Here is a 24,024-nt window from a genome sequence, read left to right on the forward strand (position 1 = left end):
GAGAACACATTTTCACGGTCGTTGATTATGGGGGTCTAGTGTAATCAAGACTGAGGTTGTGATGTTTCAGGTAGGTTGTAAATTAACCACAAACCCCATAATTTTGGATTGGGATGGAAGACCTGTGATTAGATAGTACGTGGCCAGCATTTTTGGGTCAGCAATGTGTTTTAATAGTGCAGTAATAATTACATGTCGAGTGGTCACAGAACTTAACCTCACTGAAGACCAGTATTGGCAACTTTGGTGTTAAGTGGGGTGAGGGCTCATTCACACAGCGTAAATAATTTGCCATTTCAGGCTTAATGAGGTAGTGCTGCAGACTGTAAGGACTTAATGATCTTGCATATTTCAGTCTCATAAATATGGAGAATCCAATGAATTGGCATATGAAGATGCTGCTCAGGTAGAAGCATAAGTGGATGGAAAGAGGGAGCTAGGTTTACTGAGAGGAAGACTGCTTTGTCGTGAACGTGGGTCATGGGATTATTATGTAAAAGTTTAGATAAGGCTACTGCGATACTAACACAATACATATAATACATATACCCCATAAGCTTTGTGGGTGCTTACTTGGGAAAATACTGATAATCTGCCATTGTGTAGTCAGTATTTTGCATAACAATCATCAACAAACACTTCACACTTGCACAAAATAGAAGATTCTGCATTTTTCACTATCTTTCTGTGACTCCTCAAAAGGTTGGCAAATTGTGCTATGCACCTGAAGGCTGTAAGTATTAGTGACTGTGAAAAGAGAAGCATTATGTGGAAGGAATGGTATAGACTTTAGTTTTAAGTCCATCTTATTAAAATGTGCTTTCCTATGCTAAGTGCTTGATGTTGCTATTCCTAAGTTTGCTTTTCAAAAATGTGTTATTTTATATTTCAGAATGAAAAGGAAGTCTGTAGAGACAAGAAAATTGAAGAGTATAAGTGATAAGGGAAAGCAAATAGTGAGGGAATAAAACAGGAGAGGGTGGAAGAAATGAGATGCAACAAGAAGATAAAGGGGAGGGAAAAGAAGAAAGATGAAGAAAGACAATGGGATGCTTGTGTAAAAACTAGAGTAAGAGATGAAAGAAATGATAATATTATAGAAAGCTAACTAGAAGAGCAAATATAGAGCTAGAAAGGCAGAGCAAGAGAGAGAAATCAGAGAAAGCTGTATCGCTTCACAACATAATCAATTCGTATCACAAAGTTATATTTTCCATAGCCTCCAATCTGACTTTAGAGCTGGCTGTGGAACATAGACAGCCATACTGCAAATAACTGAAAATGTGCTTGTATCCTATATAATCAAGACCATTAGACCTACCAGGTGTGTTTGATAAAGTCAGTCAAAAACAATCTCCTAAATCAGTGGTTCCTAACCTTTTGACTTCTATGAACCCCCACTTTATCATTACTGGAATCCAGGGCACCCCACTAAATCATCATTGGAATCCAGGGACCCCCACCACTGAGTCATTACTGAAAGCCAGGGACCCAGCCTAAACATTGTGGATGATTTGAAACACTAAACAATACAAACAAATACCAAAAAAAGCATTAATTGAACACATTCACAAATGATTACACATTTTATTTAATTTGCAAACAAATATAAAACAGAAAATTTAATTTTAATAAGAAGCTTTTTTAAATTCAATTGAAGCCGCCCATCATCCATACTATATTCTGTTTGATGCACCTTCACTGCTCCCACGAATCAATCTGAGCATACAAATTTATTTTATAGCCTCCAATGTCAAATTCCTCACCATTTACAGTATGTTTTAAAATATTCAATTGTACATTTAGCTACTTTATTTTTATACCCTTTATTATTCATCTGTTAATATTATTTCATTTTCTAAGCATTCACGGACCCCCCCCCCCCAAGGAGGCGTTGCGGACCCCCAGGGGTCCCTGGACCACAGGTTGGGAAACACTGTTCTAAACAGAGGACATAGGAATGGACCGAAGGATCATCAGCTGGGTTTTCTCTTACTTGGAGAACTGACACCAGCAAATAAGAATACACAACACTCTATGAGAACTATCCTTTTTAAATCAAGGTGTTGGCCAGTGATTCCTTCCATCATTACACACTTTTCAGTCTTTACTTTGGCTCCATTTGCACTTTTCCCAGCTACATCCCCATCTCTTACCACTTATATGCTGATGATAATCAACTGTATCTGAAAGTCTCCTCCCCAAATGGCATCTCACTCATGACTGAGTCTCAAAGATATCCAATCCTGGATGATCTGTCAGCACCTCAAACTGAATACTCTAAAAACCAGTGTCTCTTGATGTTGTACTCTTATGCCTACATCCTGCCTGGACCTTCTTAAAATCCTTGCCTGCAAGCTACAAGTCACTGATTGCACAAAATCCCTTGGGCTCAAACTCCCATTAACGCTTGCGGTAAAAGCACCCAGCACCAGTTCAGACTTCTATGTGGGAATAAGTACTACATCCTAGGATCGGCTTTTAGAACAAGATTCCCACCTTCAGTCTTCTGGAGTCTAGAATACAAGATCTAACTTTCTGACATTCCTAAGACTCGCCTTGCACCAGTAAATGTGACCTTACAGACTACATTAAGGCTTTTGTCAGGAGCAGAACACATTAACCAATGGACTACGTTCAGATTGGGCAGTATTTGGTGCAAAACTCAACACTCTGGGACACCAGAACACCTGTTGAAAACAATTGACGCACTTTGGAGGCTTTCGTTCACTGCAGAATTCAGACTCCGTCCATCTGGAAATACATTCTTTAAAGAAAAACTGAACACTTCCCCCACTCTTTCTCAGTGAGTACTGCAAATATTTGGTACTCCGTTCCCCTGGGATCTAGACTAATCCGGTTTATGAATTGCTCAGAAAAGATTGGAAATGTCTCTAATTCCTGCATCACTGCCAGAATTAATTGATTGGGCTCTGTACATAACTTGCTACTTTTCCTGTTGGGAGGTCTCCTCTAGTCACTGTACGTATGCATGCATATGCTGTCACTGTAATTAGCCTAATGCAAGGGTTACTTTTTACGCAATGTATACAAGCTTAGTTGTAAAACCAGTCACAAAGTCTACTCCTTAAAGTTCTTTGACATTCTTATGTATGGGCCACACTACTTAAAACAAAAAAAAATGTTTCTTAAAGGCGAACTGTAATGAAAGAATTAAGAATGTCAGCTTTAAGCATTGAGTCGGAAAAAAGAGGACCATAAGGAACAGAAAAATAGCAAAATCCCGTATCTGGATTAAATTAGTGGGGGCATTCCAAGAGGAGGAAGATTAAGCTGTTGAGGGAGAGAAGCAAGAGGTAGGTGGAAATGAGAGAAGGGAAAGGGGATGAAAAATACAAAGCACTTTTAGCGGATACAGGAGCAGTGACGTCACAGATAAATCACCACACACTTACCGCACAAACACTCGCCAATAAACAAACCTTTTCTATTTCCTGCATTTCCACTAACGAGTTAGTACCTTTAAATTATATATATGGCTCAAAAAGACCAGGAAATTCTTAAAAGGTATGACATGGAATGATACACCAGTCGGCATGAAAACAGCCCTACTTGTGCAATCACCCCTTCCCACATCATATCCTGAATACCATCGGTGGCTCTGTCTTTTCCTACACCGACCATGTCCGGAAACTACACACTGCGCATGCGCACAGTTTAAACACCTTCATCAATCTCACGTACAGGAGAGACCTCGCTGCTCCTTTACATCCAAAATCAACCTTCCCAGCCAATGAGGAGGGTGGAGTAATAGACATAGAAGAGAACCACCCTCCGAGAACACGATTGACTGGGGGCTTGTCCAATCTCCGCTCGGAGCTGATGTTGTTCGCGTCCCATCAATGGGAGGAGGCGGAACGCTGGGATTCAGCAGGGGAGACTGGCGCTTGTGAGCGAGATCACAGAAGATGATGGCAGTTGTGGTAGCGCTCGCGCCTCGCTGGAGGCTCTTGGCGACAGTGTGCCTCGCGCTCGGGTTCGGTAAGTGTCTTTTATTCTCCAGGGCGCGTGGGGGTTGCGTTCGACGTGGACCTGTGACGTCTGCGCCCGTTTACCGGGCAGAAGCGTTGGGGCTCGAGAGGGGAGGGTTAAAGAGGCACTGGATGGTAAGGTGGCTGAAGGAGGGAGCGGGGGATTGGGCGGGGGATAGCCTGCAGGCTCCAATGATATGCGCTGGGTGAAGGGGGGGAGAGGAGCAGGAAGTAACAGTGAATAGAGGCAGGGATTGAAGGGGATAGACGCAGTGATTGATTAGGGCCGATAGACCGGAGCGTAGACATTACAAGTGCAGAAAATAAAAGTACCAATGGAGTTTAGGATGCATTGTCAAACGTGAACTGACAATGAGCTGGGAATCTTTTGGGGGTGGGCTGCCGAGAGTATTTTGGGCTGAGGGCAGAAGGGAGTGTATCGGGGAGAGGTGGGAGTGTATTGGGCTGAAGTGGCTGATGGGAGTATGTTGGGCAGAGGAGGAATGGGAGTGTATTGGGCGGGGGGGGGGGGGAGGCTGCTGGGAGTGTTTTGGGCAGATAGGAGGAATGGAAGAGTATTGGGCGGGGAAGGTTGCTGGGGGTGTATTGGGCAGAGGTATGGGAGTGTATTGGGCAGAGGGGAGGGCTGCCTGGGGTGTAGAGGGAGGGATGGGAGTGTATTGGGCAGAGGGGAGGGCTGCCATGGGGTGTAGAGGGAGGGATGGGAGTGTTTTGGGCAGAGGGGAGGGCTGCCTGGGGTGTAGAGGGGAGGGATGAGAGTATATTGGGCGGGAGGGCTGCTGGGGGTGTATTGGACAAAGGGGAGGGATGGGAGTGTATTGGGCGGGGGGGTTGCTGGGGTGTATTGGGCAGAGGGAAGGGTTGGGAGTCTATTGGGCGGGGGGCTGCTGGGAGTGTATTGGGGAGGGATGGGAGTGTATTTGGCAAAGAGGGTTACGGGGAGTGTATTGGGGAGGGGGGCTGGTACCATATTGGGAAGAGGTGGGTGCTGGGAGTATATTGGGGAAAGGGGCTTGCTGGGGGTGTATTGGGCAGAGACTGGATTGCCGGGGGGGGGGGGTGTATTGGGCAGAGACTGGATTGCCGGGGGTGCGGTGTATTGGGCAGAGACTGGATTGCCGGGGGGGGGGGGGGTGTATTGGGTGGAGACTGGATTGCCTGGGGGGTGGGGGGGGTGTATTGGGTAGAGACTGGATTGCCGGGGGGGGGGGGGTGTATTGGGTGGAGACTGGATTGCCTGGGGGGTGGGGGGGGTGTATTGGGTAGAGACTGGATTGCCTGGGGGGTGGGGGGTGTATTGGGTAGAGACTGGATTGCCTGGGGGGTGGGGGGGTGTATTGGGTAGAGACTGGATTGCCTGGGGGGTGGGGGGTGTATTGGGTAGAGACTGGATTGCCTGGGGGGTGGGGGGGTGTATTGGGTAGAGACTGGATTGCCTGGGGGGGTGTATTGGGTAGAGACTGGATTGCCTGGGGGGTGTATTGGGTAGAGACTGGATTGCCTGGGGGGTGTATTGGGTAGAGACTGGATTGCCTGGGGGGTGTATTGGGTAGAGACTGGATTGCCTGGGGGGTGTATTGGGTAGAGACTGGATTGCCTGGGGGGTGTATTGGGTAGAGACTGGATTGCCTGGGGGGTGTATTGGGTAAAGACTGGATTGCCTGGGGGGTGTATTGGGTAGATACTGGATTGCCTGGGGGGTGGGGGGGTGTATTGGGTAGAGACTGGATTGCCTGGGGGGTGTATTGAGCAGAGACTAGATTGCCGGGGGTGTATTGGGCAGATAAGAGTACTGAAAGCATTGGGGACTTAGGACAGGGAGTGCTTTTGTCAAAAGAGAACAGGGAGTGTATGCTACAGAATAGCTGCTAGGAGTCATTTGGTCTCAGGTTTGTAATTCTAGTGTGGAGTGGCACCTCGATTGAAGAGAGACAAGTAAAATGCAATGGCCAAGAGGAGTACACATTTTGGGATCAATGCTTTGGATGGGCCGGTACTCACAGGTACTGAGTACTTGCACTTATTATTGCTCTGAGAACCAGCCCTTCTCTGCTGCTAAAGAGAGTACCGGTACTCAAGAAAGGAAGGCTCGTAGCTGCTAGTGCTGTTGAGCTAGAGGCTGTCAGAGTGGAGTCTGTCTGGACTATGACAGCTCCACTCGCCTCTGTAACCCTAGACTGAGCCACTTCTGAACTATTCAGCAGAAGCTCATTTGTATAATGTGCGAGTGTTCACCCTCGCGCTGTGTTTGACAGAGCCATGTCCATTTAGGTCCTGCGCTGTCCATCACATTCACAGTATAGGAGGTTTAGAATGACTTAAATCCTACCAGAGTTTTAGTGTGCAGGTCTGCTTGTGTCTGTGTGTTTGCCTGGTTGTGTGTGAAACTAGAGAAAGACGAATAGAATCTTGACACTCAGGAGGTATTTTAAAGTCAATTTGTTGTAACGTTTTGTGCGTATATGCCTGTTTCTGTGTGTGCGCATGTTCAAGAATATATATGCAGTGCCACTGGAACTATGCAGCAGGAAAGGGACAAATTATGCTGCAAGAAAAGGTAAATTATGTGGCGGAATGTGACTCATGTTTTTGATAGTAGTACTTCATTATTTTGTCATTTTTACATTTAACACACTCTGCATAAATTATACCTCAGTTTAAAACCCAAACATAGCAGTAAACAGCAAGATGAGAAGTCAACCTTTGCAAATGACTATTCACTGCAGGCAACAGATTATGCTGCAATTTCACTAACGTTTGAACCTTTAGAGCTAGAAAAAGTTTTTTTGATGAAATCTTCAGTGTATGCAGCAGATGATTAATTATGTGGCAAATATGGCACATCCATACGTATTTAGCCGTTCAATTACAAGTCCAGCGAACTTGTATATAAGTATTTTTCACATGCAAAAAATATGAGAATGGTATTAAGAAACTGCAAATATAATAAAACAAGAAAATATCAACATATTGTGTTTGGCCTTCATTTTCTGTAACGAGTTACATATTTCTGAAGGCCATGGCATCATACTACCTGTTAATTAAAACATATGTCTTGTGCCATTTGTGCAGAGTGAATGTGTACATAAGGGGAATTTAAGACTACTATCAAGGGCAATATGAATACTCGATACAAGGGTCTCATGTATCATCATGTCTCCCCTTTAGCCCCGCCCACTGCCCACACCCACAGCTTATTTTAATGAGTACCTGCACTTATTATTTCCCATTTAAAGCACTGTTTAGGATATTGATTTTAAGTCGGTATGTTCTTGATGTACCATTCTTAGTGACAGTTCTTTTTATGGTCCACCGTTACACAGCTTCAGTGGAGAATAGGTTGATAAGGCAGAGAGTTCTTGGTTTTTGGGTGGACCTTGGAAAGAGGGCACAGAGCCGTGTGCATATGGAGAAGAGGCTGGTCCTACCTCATGAAAAGAGTAAAAGGCAGAACCAGGGTTTGATCAGATGCGCGGAATAACTGTAGCAGACAAATGGGTCATTTTATTTGTAGTTTTCTATAGCGCAAACCCGTCCCAACTGGGTATAAAACTCTTTACCGTTTTGCAGGGTCAATGTTTAACAAAAGGAGCAGAGTAAAGGTCGAGAAAATGACCTGGAAAACACCAAACCGTACAGAGAAGCATGCACAAATCAACACAGGTCTGAACGGGAATATATTGGTGAAAGAGAGAATGCAGTAGCACATCAAGACAATGACGAAGGCTATCTGGAAATCCATAGCTGTGGTGGGAACCTGGGTCTGACATCAACTTGATAGACCAGGTTGGAAGTTATGCTGGAAGAGCAGGATTTTGAGTATATCTTGAAAGGGCCTTTATGAGTTTGCTAGATGAATTCCTTGTCAATGGTGAAACCTAGAGTTTTAGCTCCGTTGACAACAGCGGGTTTAAAGCGAGCACGTTAGCAGCATTGATCCAGGCTTGGATTGCGGTAGAGTAGTTATGGGGTTAGATGCAAGCTCTGTTTTCCGAATGTTTACCTTCAACTTATGATGTGAGCGACATCCTGGACTCTAGGGTATTGATAGTGTTTGACAAGGCTCTGTTACCTCCAGGAGAGGCTACTTTGAGATACAGCTGAATATCATCTACACAGAGGTGGGAGAAGATGTTGGATTGACGGGGCTCCATGTATACAGTGAAAAGCCAGTGGGAGAGTATAGATTTCTGGGGCTGCTCCTTGAGAAGAGGATGGAGGACTCGAAAGAGAATTACCCGGTTCTATCTGCTTGGAGGATCGTTGGTGTCCAAACCAGGTGTTAAAGTAGTGAACGAAGAGAGATGTTTTGTTTGGCGTGTGAAGAGTAGGTTTTAGAAATTAATGGGGTAACTGACATTGTACAAGATTCAGTGGGAGGACTTTGACTCTAGGGTAAAAGAAGCATCTGGTTGTGGCTCTTCATTTGCATCTAATAGACAGTGCTGCTCATAATTGTCTTGGGCAATGCAGAATGCAGGTGTAGGCTGTAGAAAGAGTATATTACTAGAGGCTGAACCAGACTGTGGAGCTTTGCTATGGAAATTCACCCTCTTATCACACTCTTCCTTCTCTTATCCTCCCTTTGGACCCTGTTTACCATAAAAGTTTACTACTCTCTCCCCAAATGTATCCATTCAGTTTTCACAGCCCCCATCTTGTGCCGCAATGTATAATAGAGCCCTAGTGAGATACTTGTGTGTATTTTTTTTATTAATGTTCTTGGTTTGCAGAATACACACCACAGCCCTGTACAGGCGCCACCCTCGTTGGTATCAGCAGTGGTTAGGCAATCCTATTGCAGATGTTTTGTGATTCATTGTACAGTGCTTGCACTCATTACCACATCTGCTGTTAAAGATTGTGGAACATTTCCACTTTGAGGCTAGTCTTACTGGTAACTTCAATCACGAGGAAGAATGAAGTTAGAAAGTGAATCCATTCTACTTCCACTATGTACATCATATATAATACGTGCGGGTGTGGCCACATTTGCCCAGGATTTTGTCTGGTACATCTACACCCTGTTCTTAACCTTCTCAGGGGCTGCTGGGAATAAAGGGGCACTGCTTGCAATTGTGGGCACCTTAAGACAATTTTAAAAGTCAGATGCCCAACCCCTGGATACAAAAAATACCCACAAAGCGTATATGTGGCGAGGACTTGATGATGAAGCATGACACTGAATTTGAAACCCAGTGGGTGAGAGTTCTTATTTCAAACTAAAGGGGTTTCTTTTGTAAGTAGGATGTATCGACCGATTCGCAGTGGGCATGTGTGGCCTCTCCCTTGCTGATTATATAGGCTCAGTGACCACACTGTGTAAGGGAGGCTTTTCTTTACCTATTTTGCTTGTTTTCCCTGCTACTGATGAACATATTCTTCCTGTTTATGGTCTGGCTTGGCAGTGCAGCTGTCTGTGGAATAGACAGACAGTCAGTCAGTCAGTCAAAGTACTTTATTTCGATAAATAAATATCATAAAAAGGCATAAAAACAGTGCAATCAAATATTACAGGCAATCAACAATTCATATTATCTACAATGTTTAAAAGGGGGGTCAGTAAAGTAAAACATCCTAAAAACATCATTTAACGTGAAACATTAATATTCTCCCAGATTCGCAGAAATTACATTTCCTATAAAAAGTTAATTAATCACTCAATTCATTACAATAAAATAATCGGATTGATGGCGAACTTCTTTTTCTTAACCCTAACAGCTCCCACTAAAAAACTAGCAACATGGAACATAATCCTAGGGGTCTGCAATAACTGTAAGAACAAGAGGGCAGGTTTGACCTGTATAAACCCCTCCTCCTTTAAAATTGGGAACAAATATTTCTTTCTTAAGGCCGCGTAATGGTCACAGAATAACAGAAAATGCATTGTATTTTGGATCGAAAAATTATCACAATTACACGGCGTTCCTTTTTCCGGAGGAGACCAGGTTTGAAAGTGGCCAAGAGTTAGATGGATCAGGTTAAACCGAAAGCGTGTGAGTAGAAACCGGTGGAAGGGTTGATTTACAATAGACAAATATAATTCAGGGCCCACATAAGTACTCAAAATGATGCTGGCCCGCACCGATGGTTTCTCATATTCAACTTGTTCTCTTTCTAAACATAACAGATCTTTCATCATGCTTTTAATCAGTCCAATATCTTTAACAGTTATTGATTCCGGGGAATAAAAAAGATCCGATCTCCCTAATCTAACGAAACTATTTTTGATATAAACTAGCCACGCTATTTTATTTACTTTATCCAGCTGCAGGCAATCTTTTAAAATGGAGTGGTTGAGCGGAATTTCTTGATTCAGCCAGATCTTTAGCCAGGCTAGAACGGGGGCCAGTTTGATCAAGTCTGAAATGTAGCCCACACCCAATTCAGTATGGACAATGTGTGTGGAAGTAGACTGGAGAAGAGAGAGAACCGATCTTAGTAATTTATTTTCCGTGATCTGTATACTTTCCATAGAGCAATAGCCCCATATCGCACTTCCATACGTTGCTATTGCAAGGCATTTTGCTTCATAAATTTTTAGCAAACTAACAATTGGCCTCGCCCCGAGTTTATTCATAAAACCCCAAAGAGCAGAAGACGACTTTACAAGGGCAACATTTCTATTTTTTATCTGGGGGCCCCAGGAGAGCCTTTCTCATCGAAAGTGATCCCTAAGTATGGAAATATTGCTACTCTACACAGTTCTTGCCTCCCACAAGTAAACATTTTGGGGAGTTTATTTTTATTACCCCTACCCATGATCATAATCTGGGACTTTTTAACGTTGATCTTTAAATCCAGGGAAGTCATAAAAACCTCAAAGGTGTCCAATAATCGTTGAAGACCAACACCAGTACGAGAAAGCAGGACCGCATCGTCCGCGTATAGGAGAACCGGAATACCGAGTTCTCCTATCCGTGGGGTGTCCTGGGTAGCATCTTTTAGTGTGGATTCCAAGGCATTTATATAAATAGTAAAAAGGAGGGGAGCCAGAATGCACCCCTGCCTGACTCCCCTTTCTGAGTTAAAGTGGCTAGTGCATCGCCCCGCAGTAGTAACTCTAACAGAAGCTGTTAGGTCAGTATGTAAATCTACTAAGAGGTTAACAAGAGCCTTGTCCAGTCCCATGTCAAGTAAGATTTTCCATAATTTAGATCGATTTACAAGATCAAAGGCTGACGAGAGGTCCATGAACCCCAGATACATGGAACCCTCCTTCGCCTTCGTGTATTTCTCTATTAATAAATACAAATTCAAGCCTTGATCTATAGTACTCCTTTTAGGTCTAAAACCATACTGCACATCTGCTAGGACCCCTTTCTTTGTTAACCAATCGTTCAATTTATTTAAAATAACTCGACCTAAAATTTTCACTGAGGAATCAATCAGTGAAATCGGCCTGTAACAGGATGGGTCTTGCCTATTACCCTTTTTAAACACTGGTATAATTATAGATTTCTTCCAGGAAGACGGGATTTTATCAAATTTAAGATTATTAAAAACCTTGCATAATACCTTAGACCAAAATTTTGGAAAACTTTTAAAAACGTCCCCAGGTACCCCATCTGGGCCCGGGGCTTTGTTTTTTGTGGTTAGGTCTATAGCCCTTTCAACATCTGCAACTGCAAAAATAACTGCATCCTTGTCAGGGGAGGTTTCCCCAACTTCATCTGCTAAAATTCCACCAGGAGGACCAGTATTAGAGTATATCTGCCTAAAGTGTTTTATCCAGCCCTCATCTGGAATGTTTGCCTCTAAAGGAGTATTAGTTTCATCAGAAAAAAAGGGCTGATTTATTATTTTCCAGAATAAACCACTGTTTTTTAGGGTATCTGGATCCAAGAGTTGAGCCAAGGCGTTATCTTTCAGAGTCCTTTTCCTCTCTAGAATAATTTTTTTATACACTTTCCTAGCATTTACTATTTTTGATCGATCTTTAGGAATAGTTTTTAATGCCTTTAGTAGTACACCATGTGCTTTAGAGCATTCCTTATCAAACCATCTATTGCCCTCTAGCGCCTTCTGGCTAGATTTAGCCTGGAGACTACGATTAATTTCTAAGCAAATCTGATCAAATGCTACTATAACCTCCTTAGGATCTGGATTTTCCGCTAGACATATAGAGATTTCATCCTCCACTTTAGATAAGACCTCCTGCAAAAAAGTTTCAGGGACTATTTTTGTCCACTTTAACCTACGATTCTGGTCTTTGACTTTAAGGTTCAAGCCCCCACTCTCTGCGACTAATTTGAGAGAAATCAGTTCAGTGTTCTTAAAAACAAGTACAACAGGATTATGATCACTAAAAACTGACACCTCAGTACAATAATTTAAAACACTATTTAACAAAAAAGAAGACAAATAAATATAATCTAAAATAGTACCATTTTCTTTGCCCTTAAACGTAGGTGACCTACTATTCCCGTCTCCACAGCCAGACTCATATAAATTCCATTTAGCGAGGAAAAGCTCAAGATAATCCCCCTGCCTAGTATGTTCTGGATGAGCAGTTGAGGAAAAGGGAGGGCCTTCCTCATCCCTCCTAATACATGGTAGGGTACATGGATGTATGTTAAAGTCCCCTAGTAATATTAACTCAAAAGTATTAACATTTATACTATAGACTGACAAAAATGTATCCAAGTCATCCAGGTTTTGACTGGTGCAATCATTAGCATGCGAATTATAAAAATTTATAAAAAGGATCTTACCCTTATCCTGGGTGGAAAGCTCAACAATTAGACAATTTACTGAGCCCGAGGGGCATTGAGTTAAGGTACCTTTCATATCCAGTTTGAAAAGGCTTAATAGTCCCCCCTTAGGTCTTCCTGCCACACTTTTTGTAGCTGGAATGCAAAAATGACAAAAGCCATCTAAGGAAAAGCTATTCGTTTGATCCCAGGTCTCTTGTAAAGCAATGACGTCAAAAGATTTTAGTGTCCTTTCCCATTCGGCTATCCCAGACTTGCTCTTTAAACCAGCAATGTTCCATGTAGCAATCTTGATGGACGATGCTGAAGGCTGGGAAGAATTTCCCAAGACATTTGGCAGTCAATCATTTTCCTCCATAGAAGATAAGGCAGCATACCGATTGTGAAGAGGTAAAGTGTTAACGGTCTGCCTGTAAGACAGCTGATGACGACTTGGCTCCCCCCTAAAATGAGACCTGGACATATTCACAAATACATTCGGGGTACAGGCATCCATACCTCTTCCGTTCTCATTTGAACATTGCCCTTGCACATACAACGAGCGACATTGAGTATTGGCCCCATGATTATAAAAGAAGCCAAGAGGTCTAGCAAGAACCGCATTTTCTAGAGTTGGCAAAATTGCAGCTCTCAGAAGCACTGTTGCCACGTGTTGTGGGTGTTTAAAATTTATAATAATACAGTCTCCACCTCTATTTTTAGGGCCATTGCCAATCCAGCTAACTCTGCGGGTAAATAAAATGTCATTTGCAAGGGCACAAGGAAATCCACAGTTCTTATTCAACCAAGCAAGCGTCTTGTTTTTAAGAGCAGGATACGTTTCTACCCCAGAACCATTCAAGCACAAGTCAACCTCTGGGACATTTGTTAGAACCACAGTATATGGTGCACATTCTGGCGGGAGATTAATAGAATTATGTCGCCTAGTTATACTTCTTCTATCAATGACTGTCCCTCTTATAGTGTCCTGAGTACTCCTTTGTATTGATCGTGGTTGACTAAATGTATTTTGTGCACTAGCCGACCCTACTGGCGATGTAGACGAGGATGAGGCAGTCGGCACACTTACAGTCGGTGGGGCCTGAACAGTAGCCCCCAAGCCCTCCACCCTATTACTGACTATAGAGTGTGTAACTGAACCCACTGGGCGGTTATCCATAGAGCCTATTGAGTCTAAGTGGGTACTCAGTGGAACAGTGGACCGAGTCAGACAAGATTCTACAAGGCCTTCCAGTCTAGTAACCCTAAGAAGCACTAATTCTACCTTGGCCACCAGGGGACTGATCAGTACTTCCAATTTAGATTCAAGAATTGTAACCAGAAGATCAATTTGACTTGAGTGCAGACTAGTCCCCTCAATAATATTGGTGGGCTCAGGGACATTTCCCCTATTGGTAGCTGTTGGGCCAGCTTTTTTTGGCTTCCGACACCCTGCTTTCTTGACAGGCCCCTTCCTACAGGCATGTACCGCTCTCCTAGTGGGAGATTGAATAAGAGGAGACCTTGATGGTAATGTCCGATCCTGTACTTGAAAAGGTTCGGAACAACAAACCTGCTCTACCACAGAAACATCAATATTTAAATCGTTCTCATTGTTGGAAATAGTCGAGACACTCTGAGACATTGATGTAGGGGGTAAGCACTGCCTTATGGGAGATGTTTCTGGACTAGCCCTACTTAATGAAGATCTCCTATCTTTGTTAATTTTACTAACTACTTTAAAAAGATAGTTATCCAAGGTCTTTGAGTCATTATTTGTAGCCATTTTAGAGGACCTCAGTTTGGACATGATGGGAACAGTGGAGTCGTCGATTATCTAGTGGAAATATTCCTCAATGAATTGACTGATTGCCTATTTATCAAAGTGCCCCCACAACAATACACGTCAGCCGGTTATATCATACACAAAACAAACATTAATATTATTAGCTGCTTACGTTACTGTCAGCCCAAGGACCAGGGTACTCTATGTCAAAGAACCTCGACGATAGTCCATGGCCCTACCCTGCCCCGGACGGCCACAGACGGCCCGCCCTTTGCCCGGGCTTCGCCCGGCGCGTCCCGCAAAGCGGGCCTCTGGGCGATTTGAAGGCGCCTGCTGGCGCCGCGTCAGAGCCGCGCGCCACCGCTGAGACTACCGGGAGTTGAAGTCCCGGGGCGGCGACGCGGGAGATGGTACTTGCTGGCACGGTAATGGCAGCCCTGGACTCTTGGCGGTGGCAGTGATGGCAAGGGTGGCGTGGTTCAGGTGAGTTCAAAACAGCTTCCCCCGTGGAATAGACAATTATGTGAGAATCGCCGGGAAGGGGCTTTGGCTCCGCCCACCTGTTGTGAGCCAGGACTACGTGTTTTGATTGAGTAGAAGTTGTGTGCTTCTGCAAAAAAGTGTGTGCTATCCGCACAGCTCTGATCATTTTGTTTATTTATCCAGCTACCTTAGCTTGAACTTTGAGTGGTACACACATGCCATTGTAAGGCTTTTATAATGCCTTGGATAACTAGATAATTTTATGGCGTTTTTCTGTGGCAGCAGCACAGATGGGATTAAGCAGTTATTAAATACATGGATTTTTAGGCCTGGCTTGACAGGTATTCATAAGATTACCTATTGGTATTGCCAATGCTTGTAATATATTTTGGTGGTACCGTTTTCAATAATTAAGGTCTGCCTAAATCTCTAGTTCCGTCCTTACAATAAGATGCTTGTGCAACTCACTACTTTAAAAAAAAGAAAAACTTCTGGACAGTGCGTTGATTCTACATAGAAGATGGTAATGTGCTTACCCACATATGCATCTTCGTGGCAATCTAGGAGTTTCTTGTTTACAGGCCTTTAAGCACATTGTCCTACAGTGTGCAACCTCATTCACCGTGACAGTGGTTAGGCAGTCAGATTGTGCGTTATTCTTGCATGCATTGCCATCCTTTTTTGCTTCCAGTGTGTTAAGTCCTTGGACTTCTGCCCTATTTTGGAGCATTCTTACTTTGTTCCTTGTGGTGTACTGAATTGGAATAGTTTCCAACTCCAGCGGGAGGAGCTAAGGGTTTGGTGGTGTCTTCATCCGATGCTCAGCTTGAGAGCCACCTTCAGCCGAGTGACTTATCACTGTGTCTCACTGTCCTGAAAGCCCTTCAGTAGTAGTTCTGTGTCTTGATTTTGGTACTGGGTTGTCATAAATGCAAAAGTGACCATCTCACATTTGACCAGAGCGTTTTAAGCAGTCTAGTTGTGATGGGAGTGCCAACTGGAGAATGACCAAGGATTGAAGATTTATTTTGCCCAAGGTGTCGAATCTGCGTCCTCACTGTTAAATATCTATCCATGACTCCATAACATGATAGGTAGAAGGTCCTTAGTGCTTGTGAAAGACAGTCTGCCAGGAACACCTGCCTGGAAATACCCTTCCTTTCACAATGCAAGCAGTCCATCTTTCCTGTCTAGGGCAGTTCTCTCTGCGGTAGCACTTCTTCTCTCACTGTCCTTTTTCCATCTCTTTGGCGTAAATTAGAAAGACGGGTTTAAAACACCTTTTCTACCGGAAGACCAGTAGGTTTCATGCAAATATATAAACTGAAGTCACAATTGACTATTGGCATACAAATTGCCAGAGTTGGGTGTAATTGTTAGTTCCTAATTCACATGATCAGGGATGGTTTGCTCCAGAATATTATAAAAGGTTTGGGTGATAAAATGGATGTTTCCAGAAAAAGAGGAGAAGTTGGCATTTGAGAATGTGATGAACAATAAACATGACTGGGGGTTTTCGCAAATCTCCACGGTGACGTTTGTATCCATTTGGCTTGCCTACACTTTTTTAATAAAAGGGTGGATATAAGTGTGCAAATTGAGTCTGGAAGACCGCCTCTTATTTTATAGGCTGTATGAGGAATATACTTCTACATCCACAATGTTTTAGAACAACGATTAAATTGATGTGCTGCGTCTTATTACATGTTGACAAACGGTAGAATGGCTGGTGCAGCAGAAATATTCACGATAATTCTCAATTTTATTATATTTCCATGAGTATTCCTAAGAATCTGTATGAATTCGAACATTGTCAGACATTTATTCTGACAATAATGTCTTTCAGACTTTTACGGTTTGTGAATCGAATCATCCCCTGAATAACTTGGCAACACAGCTGAGCTTTAAAGGGTTCATGGTTCTGTTATGTCCATGCTAAATGTGTTTGCCAGGCAGTAAACGAAGTTTTCTGATTGCTCATCTCTATTGGAGTCACGCAAGTTTCTGGCCTTTTAACTGAAAACAGAATCGCAGTACAGCTGCTGCCCCGGCCGCCCTCTGACATTGGCAGCAGTCTGGCTGTCACGTTGCACAAGTCCTTCATGACTCATAGTGGGGAGACTTTGTCCCAGAATAAGGCCGATATGGAATTAATTTGCTGCAAATTCCTGGTGTGCTTTGTGCAGACGAAATTCCATTGGTTAAACATATTGCTACCTTTACCAGTCACGCACATTTACTGTTTTGGTTCTGAAGTTAATACATGTACCGAACTGACTGGTTAATAGGAATCCACCAGCCCAGAGTATGAAGATACTTTTGCAAGTAGCCAAAGTAAATATTGAAAATAATATCGTTTAGATATCTGCATAGATAAAGCCTGTGCTGCCATATGGCCATATAGTGCCGCTGGGCACCATTTGTAAAGGTGTAGAACACATTTAGTTGCAACGAAAGCAAAATCCTTCGTTTTTTCGGGTCTGAGAATTAGCCAGCTGTTGTACACTGACTTTGTGACATGATGACCTTTTTCTAGATATAAAAACATAGTTTGCAAGAAAGTGTAAACTAATATTACAACATATGTATGCACTTAATCATTCTGTGTGTTTGACAACTGGCACTTAACCAAAAGACTTAGCAGTAGTCCTTTTTGTGTACTTTGTGAACCTGTTTATTACCTTGCATTTTTCTTGTGAATACAATGGTTAACGGATTGTTTTGAATTCATTCAGCATATTTATTCTATCATCTTGCAACAAAAACACACAAGCCCAGAGTATTTATTTTCTCAGCCGAAGCACAATAAATGTTATAAACTTTGGTCATTTGTAAAATTATTTTTCCCTTACTAATGTCCTGTTTTGAGGTTGAATTGGGATTTACCTGTAAATCCAAAACGGGCAAGCGTTTTTAAAGCAGAGAAATTCTAAGTGTGGTGTGATTCTAAAACCGAGGCAGATGGGAGCTGCCTGTATGGGAAGTACTTCAAAGGCGTCTCCGGTAGCTTGTGCTTGCGACCTTCCCTAGGTGATATCTACAAATGAGTGAGCTTTGGTAATTGAGAAGATTTCCGCTTTATGCAGACCTATGGCAGTATATACACCATATGGCTTGTTGGGCGCTGTACTACTTGCCATCGCCTACTCTGTTTAACTTCCTTGATCACTGCATTGTTTCTGATCATCCTAACTCTAGGGCTGGTCTCCTCGGCGCTACTTACAGGTGGGCTGTTGGTGACAGCTTTTTTGCCTTCCTAGGTTATGGGCTGAGTCACACTACACTTCACCTGCTGTTACATTCATTCAGTAACACAAGTGTGCACTAGTGAATAAGGTGTCACTGAGCAAGCTGTATTGTCTGGCAGTATGTGAGGTTCATTCACACCTACTGTGGGATTCTGAGCCTTTGTTTCCTTGCATGTTGAGTGTTCCTTGCTCTGTACAACTGTGGTGTTCTACAAACGGGTTGTTTGTCAGAGCCAAGGTGAATTGCATCTCCACCCCAGGTGTCCTTCTGAAATTAATATTCGTCTTCTCTTCTTTGGCCATTTATGCAGCATGCATGCAAATATGTAAGCAACTAATTGGGAACAATTTATTTACAATTTTAAAAGGCTTATGCCCAACACTAGTATATGGTTTATTTGGCCAGTTTGCCTTGGCAGGCAATAATGTTGGAGAGGACAGACACTCATAGTAAGATCCTGTTAAAATATAACTACAGTTTCTTGAGTTAGCTATATAGATATTCCAGCCCACAAGTGATGACTGCTCCAATCCTGGGCATTGACTTGAAAGAAAGAGACTTTATTTCCCTTCCTCAAAATCAAGAAGAATGTACGACTCTCACTCTATTCCGGTTCCTTGTTAATTCTTCAGATTCTAACTAATAGATATGTATTAACAAGCTGTTGCTAATAATGGCCCAATAAAATTAGAAGTTTGATTTATATGTGGCAGCGTCCACGATGCAGTTTATTTGTTGAGAGTTGAGAAGAGGACAGAGTTGTGGTTAACAACTAGTAGAACAGCCAATGAAATTTCATCACTGCATAAACAAGCATTGGCAAAGCCAATAGATTTCCCCGAGGCAAAATCTATTGTCTTTGTCAATGTTTTTTGTACATGTTGCATATGACTGTAATAAAGACGTGAAGTGACAGAAAGAGCTGCTGACTTGGGGAACTGGATTCAAGTCTCTGCGTCGGCTCATCATCCTGTGATCCATGTCAAAAAATGTAATCTCAATGCCATAAAAAGTGTATTTGTGCAGTATAACTGGTGCTTTTATAAAGGTGATCTATACACTTTTAAGCTGTACCAGTGTCCTAGGTGAGGAAAGGAGGAAGCCCGTGAAGGAAGAGAGGAAGGGTCAGAAAGCCTGGCGGTGGTGGTGGAGGAGGTGCTCCTGTACTGCCCCACAGGGAGCACCGGGATGGCAGAAGATCACTCGGGAGCAGGGAGATAACGATAGATGGTTCCAAGTTGGGGATATTAGTAAAATGTAGTGATAATTGGTATCCCTAGACCTTTTGGCCCCTGTGCTGCTGCACCAGGCAAATTATGACCCTAGCGCCTGCAAGGTAGGGAACACTTGTGACTGTTTGTTTAGTGGTAAAATATAGCAATAATCGGTGTTTAGTGGGTTTCCTAGAGCTTTTGGCCCCTGTACCACTGCACCTGCTGTGCCATTCAAATCATGACCGTACCGCCTGCAAGGTAACTGTGCACTTGTGACTGCTTGTTTAGTAGTAAAATATAGCGATAATAATATGTGTTTTCAATTAACAAGTATGTTGCAAATACAAATATTTATACCACAGCTTAATGTGCAGGAACTTAATTTTAATGACAGCTGTGGTTTCAACAGAATGAGCCGTCGCTATCAATTGAATTACTTCACAGTCATGTTTCCAAGTGGCTTACTCCCTTTTGCAGAATGGCCCGAATGATCTGAAAGAAATCCCTGTTCTCTGGGTGTTAACTCTTTCTGTAGATGTCTACCCTCACAGGTTGTCTCGATTTTTTTGGGGGGAGTTTGTGCCTCTCTTTGAACCTTCATTTTGTGTGGAGTTTGCTGCTCATCTGTATGGCTGCCATGTTTCTGGGAGACCATGCGCACATCAAAAAAACTTTTTTTTTTTTTAGCTCAGCACTCCTCCCCAAGCAATGATTTTGTGTGATCTCAATACCCCTATCCAGCCATATTATGGAGAAATCCACAGTCTTTTACAACTAGGCATTTTTGCGGGTACTCATGCTCTGCCCATTCATTACCCATCAATCTCCCCTCCAAGGGGTAATGTGTTTTTGCATCACCACCTTGTTGGGTGGACCGCATGTTGCAGCAACATCTACTGTGTCTCTAGACTTCAAATGAGGCCATTGTTTGACTTGACTTCTAAAAAATAGATGCAGGAGTAGGAGTCTGTAGCCAATATGATGGCTAAACAGACAGCCTGCTCTGGCAGGCCTGTAATTTATCATGTAGTAATCCTACACCAAGGTATAAATCCGGGAGGAAACTAGGGGAACTCATTAATGAGCCCAGAAGAAAGACTCTCCAAAAAGATGTACGGCCAAAACTAAAGGGTCGGTAAAGCCTGCCACACTCTTGCCCCTGTGCCAAAGATTGCCAGAATGCTGGTAATGGTGGTGGTACCAGCAGCAAAGTGCCCCATGGACCCTTACCTGAAGCTAATGGACACCTAAGACAGCTGAACTCTCACTGCAAGGTGAGGTGGGCCCGAAGAGCAGAGCATAGGCTGAAGATGCAAACAAGATGGTGGCACCACGTGAAACCCCCTAAGGCCATATGAATGCTGCACTGGGTGCTCTTGTTTGGGGGGAGGGGGTTGAAGGGCATGGGCCTTGTGAGAGGAGGTGATTTCCCTCTCAGATGGAAACCACTTCCTAGATGGTGGGGGACAGACCCAGGTAATCCCATTAGGCTGGGAACTATAGAACCGCATTGCGGCCTGGCCTCCCCGAGGGCTGTACTTAGTGCCCCACCTTGCTAGAGCTGGAACAATTGGGCAGAGCAAGATGACATGTGTGAGGAGAATAGCCTCATTCTCCTTCATGGGGTAACAGCTTACTATAAAATGAAACAAGCAGTGAAGTGGATTCCTGCTTGTGCCCTGGGGTGGGGTGAGGGGGGGTGAGCAGTAGAGTGCCCGCAATGATGAATGCACTCCAATGGGTCTCTCCTTGTGTCCCGGGGGCACCAAGTGGTGTGTGCCTCGTCCGGAGTGTGGAGAAGGCATCAAAAGCACATCTGAGGATCTCCACCGAGAGAATAACAGCGCGCTTAGCCTTTGGCACTTGGGCAGCGCTGTAACTTTAAAGCAAGGGTGTAGCTTGTGTTAAGTTTTATTTTGTAATTTCAAAGCATGCATGATTCTTTCTAAATGGAAAACTTATTTAGGTCACAGCCTACCAGATAGCGGAGCTGTCTAGTTTGCTAAAGACGTCTTGGGGACATTCAGGAAGTTGACCTAGAAATGCATTCTGCCTCTTGCTTGCCATAGGTTTTTGTGGTCTGTAACTCACATTTTCTTGCTTTTCATTTGCTGGCTTTATTTGTTTTAGGCTGGCCAGCTTGAGTTTGGACCTTCCCTTGCCAAAACCTTATTCACAGAGTTCTTCTGAGTGCTCCCTTTCTTATCTTGTCTCATTTGCTGTGCATTCAAAGACGAAGGTCAAATGCCAGGCGCTGTCTTCCCAGGGTGCCAGTTTACTTTTCTTTCTCTAACTTCAAAGTGAGAAGATTTATGTGACAATCTTGCTGGGCACTGGGGGTACGAAAGAGCTCTTTTCTAGCACAACAACAACATTTAAATGAGCTGTGTAAGTATTTCAGAATATGCCGGAACTATGAACACAAAGTGAAGCACATTTTTTTGTTATTTCTGAAGTGTGTTAGTGTGAAGAATGGCCTCTTTTTGACATGGTTAGCCCCCACATTCTGCCTGATGTATGATGTAGCCTAGAACTTGTTAGTGCCCCTGGCCCCGCTAACCAGGTTCCCTGGGCCGGAGTGCTTTTGCTAAACTGTTGTGATGCATTGGCACAGTTTGGAGACACCTTTTTCTGCCACCATAAGCCCCTAGTAAATGGTACTTAGGTGCCCAGGGAAGAAGGTACTAACGGTAGGCCACTGAGAGCAGCAGAACTGAATGTGCCACCCTCTAGGGCACTGCAGCCAGGTGCACCCATCACTGCCATTGCAGGCTGAGTACCCAGATTCAAACCTAAAATGAAAACTTGACAGGGCACACTGCCTGCCTGTGTGCCCTGACCACTACATACTGCATGCAATATAGGTAAGTCACCCCTCTGGCAGGCCTTCCAGCCCTATGTCAGGGTGCACTATACCATATGTGAGGGCGTAGGAGCTTGAGCAACATGCCCCCACTGTGTCCTTCCCAAACCTGGGACATAGTGAGTGAACAGAGCAGCCATTTTAAAATGTACGTGCTGGACACTGGTCAGTACACATTTCACAGCAACATGATAGCCACTTTGAACCCTGGGTTGTTTGGTATCAGACAACTCAATCGATAAATCCACACTGGTACCAGTGTTAGATTTATTATAAAAATGTACCCAGGGGTTACCTTAGAGGTACCCCCTGCAAAAGCTAACTACCCTGGCATGGTTGCTGACTGGTTCTATCCAGCCTGCCACTGCCAGACATGCAGTCTACAAACTTGGGGTGAGAGAGCTTCCACTCTGGGTGGCAGAACAAAGCCCTTCCTGGGTGGAGGTGCCAACAACCCCTCCCTCAGGAATGTGCACTGCCCTGGCGGCGAGCTTCAAAGGGCTTACTGCCTTTGAAACTCGACCCCAATGCCTACCGCTAGCAGCAGATGGCAGCCCCCACTGCAGACCCCCACTTTTGGTGGGAGCAACTGCGTGAAATTAGAACAAAAGGTAGGAGGAGTGGCCTAACCTGACATGCACAACCTCTAAGGTGTTGCTTGCGAGGTGGACATTTCATTCTTCTCCATCTGGGATGGAAGGAAAACAGCCAGTCGGGTATAGGGAAGTGACCCCTCCCCACAGGAAGTGGTCACTTAGTGGGTGTAGCCACCCTAAGGTAGATGACCCATTGGTCACTACCAGGTTCCCCCTAAAATGCTCCCTAAATACAGTATTCAGTGGGCATCCCTAGACCAAGAAATCAGGTTTGACGGAATGAAGACCAGCACCAAGAAGATCCTAAGCACGAGAACTGTGGACCGGCTGCAACAAAGAAAAGGTGCCAAACCCTGCCTGCTGTACCTAGGACCCAACAATTGCTGCTGAGGAGCTTCTGGACAATTCTACAAAAACTCCAGAGGACTTCCAGGCTTCGCCAATCGTAAGAGAACTCCTTCCAGAGTGGAGGTACCAATCTAAAACTTCAAGAAATCAGTAAGCCAGTGAAGGTCACTTCACTGACCAACAGCTAACTCCTGAACCAGACACCACAGCAGGACAAAACTACACACCAATGACCGTGAGGACAAATCCTGCCAGTGTCCCATGTTTGGTGACGCTGCAATCTCCAGCGGCCAAACTGTGCCATTACCCGGGGTATTGGTCAGCTGACGTCGGTCATCCAGAAAAACAGCCCTTCCGGGGCTGAAAAAGGACCAGGAGGAAGCTTCAGTCGAGGGATTTCAGGAACACACCGGACCTCCCACCAGAGTGCCTCTGTTGTCCTGCCAATGGCCCTTGAACCAACTTACCTCATGCTCCTGAGGGCATCCTTGTGCACAGCTCCTGTATCACCAATTCGTTCTGTACCCGGGCGCCCTGTGCCCTGCACCGAAGAACCTGCTGAGCCCTAAGGGTCCCCCACCCCATGCAACCTCCACACTCTTAGGGGGCCTCAAGGACCCATCTTTAAACTTACCTGTGCAGTGCTTTTCCTAGTGGTCCCTTACAGTGGCCCTGCCCCAGCTCCAGAGACCTGCACCCGCCGGAACTAGGAGCCACCTGAACTTCTCCAGCTGGCATAATATGCTCACTGACGACCTCTACCAACCTGCAAAAGAAAA

General features: G+C 44.1%; 1 protein-coding gene across 2 annotated transcripts in view; it reads left to right on the forward strand.

Moving 5' to 3' along the window:
• The first annotated feature begins 3,669 nt into the window (after positions 1-3,669).
• The window catches only part of MPZL1 (myelin protein zero like 1), a 110,806-nt gene continuing 90,451 nt past the window's right edge, over positions 3,670-24,024 (forward strand). Inside the window, exon 1 of one of the 2 annotated variants that reach the window (XM_069202765.1) lies at positions 3,670-4,002. In XM_069202765.1, coding sequence (XP_069058866.1) covers positions 3,930-4,002 — 73 coding nt within the window. In that variant the 5' untranslated portion in view covers positions 3,670-3,929. The remainder of the gene's footprint in view (positions 4,003-24,024) is intronic. The other variant, XM_069202764.1, reaches the window with a different exon arrangement.

Source organism: Pleurodeles waltl, chromosome 8 (genome assembly GCF_031143425.1).
Source record: "Pleurodeles waltl isolate 20211129_DDA chromosome 8, aPleWal1.hap1.20221129, whole genome shotgun sequence".
Lineage (NCBI taxonomy): Eukaryota > Metazoa > Chordata > Amphibia > Caudata > Salamandridae > Pleurodeles > Pleurodeles waltl.